Source organism: Cucurbita moschata, unplaced genomic scaffold (assembly GCF_002738365.1).
Source record: "Cucurbita moschata cultivar Rifu unplaced genomic scaffold, Cmos_1.0 Cmo_Scf00001, whole genome shotgun sequence".
NCBI lineage: Eukaryota > Viridiplantae > Streptophyta > Magnoliopsida > Cucurbitales > Cucurbitaceae > Cucurbita > Cucurbita moschata.
In genome coordinates, this window is record NW_019268517.1 from 10,681,305 (window position 1) to 10,687,496 (window position 6,192).

Here is a 6,192-nt window from a genome sequence, read left to right on the forward strand (position 1 = left end):
AATTAATAGTGCAAACTGTGTGCAAAACTAGCAATGTGGGACTTACCATTTATGGCCAAGAACACGACAAAATGCATTTCTTTTGAGGTTAATTTGATTTTTTTTTTTGGCTCAATTGACCACAAATGGAATATTTTAGTTAATTTTGAAGTTCTACTATGTATCACTAACATAATAGAACTTATGTATCATTAACATCAGTTACAAACGTCAAATATTCTTAATTTTTTATAACAATCCTAAAAGTAGAGTTGAGTTGAGTAATGCCTCAAATCTATCGCTAGTAGATATTATCTTCTTCAAGCTTGTCCAATTTCCCTTAAGGTTTTTAAAACATGTCTGCTAAACAGAGGTTTCCACATCATTATGACATATGCCCTTCGAAACCCAATGTCCTCGCTAGCACTCGTTCCTTTCTACAATCGATGTGGGACCCCCACAACATCCACCTCGTTCGAGGTTTAGAGTCTTTACTGACACATCACCTCATGTCCACTCCCCTGTAGGACTCAGTCTCTTTACTGACACATCACCTCATGTCCACTCCCCTGTAGGACTCAGTCTCTTTACTGACACATCACTCAGTGTTTGACTTTGATACCATTTTTATGCCCTAAATTCACTGCTAGCAGATATTGTCCTTTATGTGCTTTCCCTTTCAGCTTTCACTCAAAGTTTTTAAAACACTTCTAGAGAAGTTTTCACACTTTTATAAAAAATATTAGATGTAACTCTACTTTTGGGTCGATAACAAACCGAACAAACCTGGTCGCTAAGATTTGGGGAGGTGGATTGAGAGGAAAAGATAGTGGGACCCACCATATTACAAAAAATAAAAAAAAATAAAAGTAATAGAAAAGATAAAATTACCCACTCCCATCATATTGTATTCCATCACCATCACCATCACCATCACCCTCACCCAATAACCTGTCCCCTCCACGCTGTCATCCCTCCTCCGATTCCCTCTCACCGGCTACCTCCTCTTCCGGTTGCCCCTTGAGCAACTGCAATTCATTAAATCCACAGCCAACAAGAAAGATAAGAAAGTTCCTGGTCTTCTTCTTACACTCCTTCCCTCTTTTCCTCTGTGTTTGGTTCCCATAATTACACTCATAATTAGACGCCATGAGAATCAGAAAGCGGCAGCTCCCACTCCCATTAGCCTTCTCCTCTGGCCCTCGCCCTGTCTCGGATCCCCTCCACGCCCACGCTCCTCCAACGGTCAGTAATCCAATACCCATCTCCTCCCTTGGTTTGCTCTTGATTTGGAAGGATTGACCCTCAAATTAAGGCCCACCAGCGCCACAAATGCCTATCTACCACTCATCGCCTCTCTTTCTTTGTGCAGGAGAAGGAACAACAAGAACACATTGAGGATAATACCAGGTAACAAAATTTATTGTTTTTTTTTTTTAAAAGAGGAGCGCAAAGGAAAAACATGGCAAGTGGAACCACTGTTTGGATGTTTTTTTTAATGTGTTTTTCATTGCCTTTTGCCTCTCTATATGTTGTGCGCCCATGGGCTGCATGTTCTTTGCTGGTCCACTGCTCCTCTTTCATCTATTTTCACCTTTTTTTCTTCCTTTTTTGTGCAATTTTTTTGGTTTTTGGTTTGGTTTTAGGGAGAGGTGCGAGTTTGATGCGGAAACTAGCAATGGGGTTGTTCCACAATCCACCTCTTCACCTCAAGGTCTCACCTTTTTCTCATCATCCTACTCTTCTTTGTTCTTGTGTTGTTTGCCTTTCATCATTTGATGCACCAAATCATATCATTATCATTAGTAGATAGTAACTTTAGATCTCATGGAATAATGTAACGAGGGATGGTCTCGACTTATCGTTTAGTAGTGATTTGACTCAGTATCGTGGTGTAAATTCCTACATCTAACTTCGTGGAAACAAGAGCATCTGGGTTATTCTCGACTTATCGTTTAGTAGTGATTTGACATAGTATCGTGGTGTAAAATCCTATCTAACCTCGTGGAATGTTGTCGTCTTCTCCGCAATTGATGTTAAGAGTAACTAGCTTGTTTCCATTATTTCTCCGCAAAGGCTCGACTTGTAGAGAGTAGTATTTCAAATCTATGTCGGAATTAGCCAATGCAAAGATGATCATTGATACTGGGTGTTCGGATAACACAGAGTCTACGGAGATGGTGGATCAGTTAGGGTAAACTATGCAAAAAAAACCCATTGATTTTTATCGGTTTTGTAACAGCTTGGACGAACTGGGGTTCTACAAAAAGTGGTCTAGTATTTCGGGACTTGAGTTATATCGTGATAACTTATAACATTACTCGTTGGAGTACGTTTACTCATCTGGATTTTGTGTTGGCTTATCAAAGTTCTAACTTTTTTAAAAGATTTGTAGTGTCCGTTTTGGTCCGTTCTCGTGAGATCTTATGGGAGACTTCCTCTGATCATGATACATCATCACTTAGCTCATTTGAACATGTGATCGAAAAAATTTATTCGTTCGAACTTGACAATTAAAGCGAACATATCATGAGCTATGAACTTGAGTGATAGCTGAATTGGTTGTTTGTTGTAGTGGTGGGGCGGTGGGGCGAAAGGGAGAGGGAATTTCCATTAAAGAAGAGAAGAAGTGATGATCACAACAACAATGGAAACAAGAAGATGAAGAAGAAACAAGAAGAACATCAATCCAAAATGGGTCTCAACCTCGCCGGAAAAAGGAAATCGAGAGGCGGCGCTTTAATGGAGGGATCTCGGTGCAGCCGCGTCAATGGAAGAGGGTGGCGCTGCTGCCAACAGACCCTCGTTGGTTACTCTCTCTGTGAACATCACTTGGGAAAAGGTCGCCTCCGCAGCATGAACAGCGTCCGCAGCCGATCCTCGGCCGCCACCGTCGTCGAGAAAGAAGATAACAAAAAGCCTTCTCCATCACCATCCCCACGGCCACCATTGACATTGACTAGTAAGAAGAGAACGAAGCTCGGTGTAGTGAAAGCAAGGTCGATAAGCAGCTTGCTCGGCCAACCCGACAGCGTGATGGCGCTGGCACCACCTCCGCCTCTACCTCCTACACCGCCGGATGACAACATTGACGGTAAGAAATTATAATTTACTATTTAATCGATCCTTAATCTTTTAGGTAATTTCGGTTTCGGTCTTTGTTGTATTTTTAAAATTTTCAATTTTTACACGTTGAAAATTTTCAATTAGATTTTTCTTTTTTTAATTTGTTGAGGAAAAGTTGATAATTATTAAATTATGATTTTATTAATATATCTAAAATTTAAGCTCTATTTAATTTTTATTTCTGATTATTTAAAATTTTATTTGTTTTCTCGTTATTTCTTTACAATTAATTTCATCTTTTTGTAATAAAATATTAGAATTCTTGTAAACGACACTAAAATGTCAGTGTCGTGGTCGGACCCACTGATTAAATCCTCGTGATTAAGAAGCTTATTATATATAATTAGTAATTAATGTAGTCAATTAACTCTAACAAAATTAGTTAGTTAATTAATTAACTGAGTTTTGAACATTAATCCCAACCTAAGCATGCGTGGAGTAAAAGCCAAGAACATTCGTTCTATATTATTTAACGCTTCTTTTAAGGATGTTTTTTTTTCCTCCCCCTAATTCAACCCTTAATTCCCATTCAAAAATTTGTATTATTGGATAATGAAGTTGTGAGCCTCACGATTTTAAAACGCGTTGGTTAGAGAAGTTCTACATTCTATAAGAAATGTTTCGTTCTTCTCTCCAACTGATCTAAGATCTCACAATCCACCCTATCGGGGACCTAGTGTCCTCGCTGACACACCACCCCGTGCCTTGTTCTCAACCTACTTGTAATAGTCCAAACTCAACGTTAGTAGATATTGTCGGTTTTGACTCATTACGTATCGCTGTCAGCCTCACGATTTTAAAGGGTATCTAGGAGAGGTTTCCCACACCCCTCAAATGAGTGTTTGTTCCCCTATCCAACCGATATGGGACCTAACAATCCACCCCCTAGAGGGCCAACATCCTTGATGGCACACCGCCTGAAACTTGGCTCGGATATCATTTGTAACAACCCAAACCCCATTGTTAGTAGATATTGTCTGTTTTGGCCCATTACATATTGTTGTCAGCCTCACGATCTTAAAGCGCATTTGCTATGCTATGGAGAGGTTTCCACACCCCTTCTAAGGAATGTTTGTTCTCTTGTCCAACCGATGTGGGACCTAATAATTCACCCCTTAGGGGGCTAACATCCTCGGTGGCACACCGCTCGAAACTTGGCTCGGATATTATTTGTAACAGCCAAAGCCCACTGTTAGTAGACATGGTCTGTTTTGATCCGCTCTCTCTCACCCTTCCCACCATCTCACCCTCCTCCCCTTTCCGACCTACCCTGATGGCTCTTTCCTTTGTAATGCCTGCCGTGTCATTAGCACCGCCTTCTGTTTCTCCTGCATCCTCTACGACATTAACTTTCATGGTGATTGCACCATGTTACCGCAACAACTCAACTCGAGTCTCAATATTGGGGTTACAGTTGCTCATCTTGTAACTGTCATGTTCATACCTATTACGCCACAGCCGAGGCTGAGCCGCCGGTTGGTGGCGTGAGAAATGATTCGTACGTGTAGTTTGCGACGGTTGGGTAGGAGGGTACCGGTGGAGCACCGGCAGCCGTAGAAGAGAGTCCAACGGTGGTGTTGGTGGATCCGATTCTGAAGGCGCAGGCGGAGCTGCATGAGATGGCCAAGATGATGGCGTCCGTTAACTTGAGTTCTCTTGTGTGAATATAATTAATGCATGCTTTATTTATATGATTTCTTTATATATTGTATGCATTATGTCGTTCAATTATTTCAATTCAAATATGCTTATTTTCAAGCATATATATTAAAAAAATAATAGTATGTATAGTAATTATCGATTATTTTAAGCTTTCATAACAATATTTTTCTTTAACAAATTTTAAAGAGGGTCACGACACGTTTATTATAGAGAAGGTCTAGCCCTACTCCAACCAGTATCTAACGTTTCATAACAATATTTACTAACGATGAGCTTGAGCTGTAACAAGTAGTAACTTTTGATTGGTTGATCTTATTCTGCGACTTAACTTTATGGAATAGGTTTAAAAAATAAATCACGTTTAAAATATCATTATAATCGATATTTTGGTATGTTTTATTTTTGTGGTACGGTTTTTCATTTAATTTTAAGGAGGTGGTAATTTTATTATTGATTCAAATATTAGATAAATATTTTCCTTAAAATTATAAAGTAATGAGAGATAGAAATGAATTAATATATGAGCATTACAAATACAATAAATAAATTGTCAATTGCATATGTTGAAATTAACAATTAGCATATAGTTGATTAATAATCATCAAATTGGTGTTTAATTACTATGGTCAATTATGATGATGTGCTAAAAATTTGAATAGTCTAAGAAATAATATGGTCTTATTCATTGCTTCATGTAGATAACCCCTAAATTAACGTATTTGACAAGTTTTGAAGAACGATTCTTCTTCCCCTTATTTTATATTCTTTTTTTTTCTTTTGAGATTTAGACGTTTTCATAAAGTTGACAATTAAAAGTAATGCTTGTCAGGAAACTACCGTACGTAAAAGTGATGTACGTAGGGCCGAAGTATACAAAGTTATGCACATTTAGAGAGAACTAGAGTGCATGAAAGTGATTTTTCTGAGCTCGTCCGGTGGGTTTGGAATGCATGAAAGTGATGCACATCTTGAGGAAAGAAAAGAAGCGAGAACTCAAGTGTTGAGTTTAGGTCCCACCAGAGACATGTTAGTGTAAGTCGTAATTGATGAGCTCTAACAATAGGGTCACTTATTATGTAATTTTTTTTTTAAGATAAAGACTAAATTTTAGACATTTGACGACTTCTACTATTGAGACGGTGGAAAAATTAGGATAGAATTTTGTTTTTGTATGAATTTTCCATTCTTTAAATAATTCATGCTAGTATATTTTTTTTATTTATCACGTAAATTATTTTTCCAATTTGGCGTGTCGATTTCGTGAGAGAACGATACAATATAAAACTTCATTATCAATAATAAATGGGAAGGGAAAGGACTTGGAATATAAAATCATAAGTATCCAAAGACCCAATTGTAAATTACATATTTAATTTCTATCAATAATTTTCCAAATACAAAAAAAAAAAAAAAAAAAAAAAAAAA

General features: G+C 38.0%; 1 protein-coding gene across 2 annotated transcripts; it reads left to right on the forward strand.

Annotated features, from left to right (window-relative positions):
* Nucleotides 1–888: 888 nt before the first annotated feature.
* On the forward strand, nucleotides 889–3,186 carry LOC111436877. Of its 2 annotated transcripts, none has more exons than XM_023074697.1 (4): nucleotides 889–1,238; nucleotides 1,351–1,389; nucleotides 1,626–1,693; nucleotides 2,555–3,186. In XM_023074697.1, the coding sequence occupies exons 1-4, from the start codon at nucleotides 1,129–1,131 to the stop codon at nucleotides 3,085–3,087; spliced, it is 750 nt and encodes a 249-aa protein (XP_022930465.1). In that variant the 5' UTR covers nucleotides 889–1,128; the 3' UTR covers nucleotides 3,088–3,186. The 2 variants fall into 2 exon arrangements, with proteins under 2 accessions (XP_022930465.1, XP_022930542.1); XM_023074774.1 differs by having other exon boundaries at nucleotides 889–1,224; nucleotides 1,352–1,389.
* Nucleotides 3,187–6,192: the final 3,006 nt, after the last annotated feature.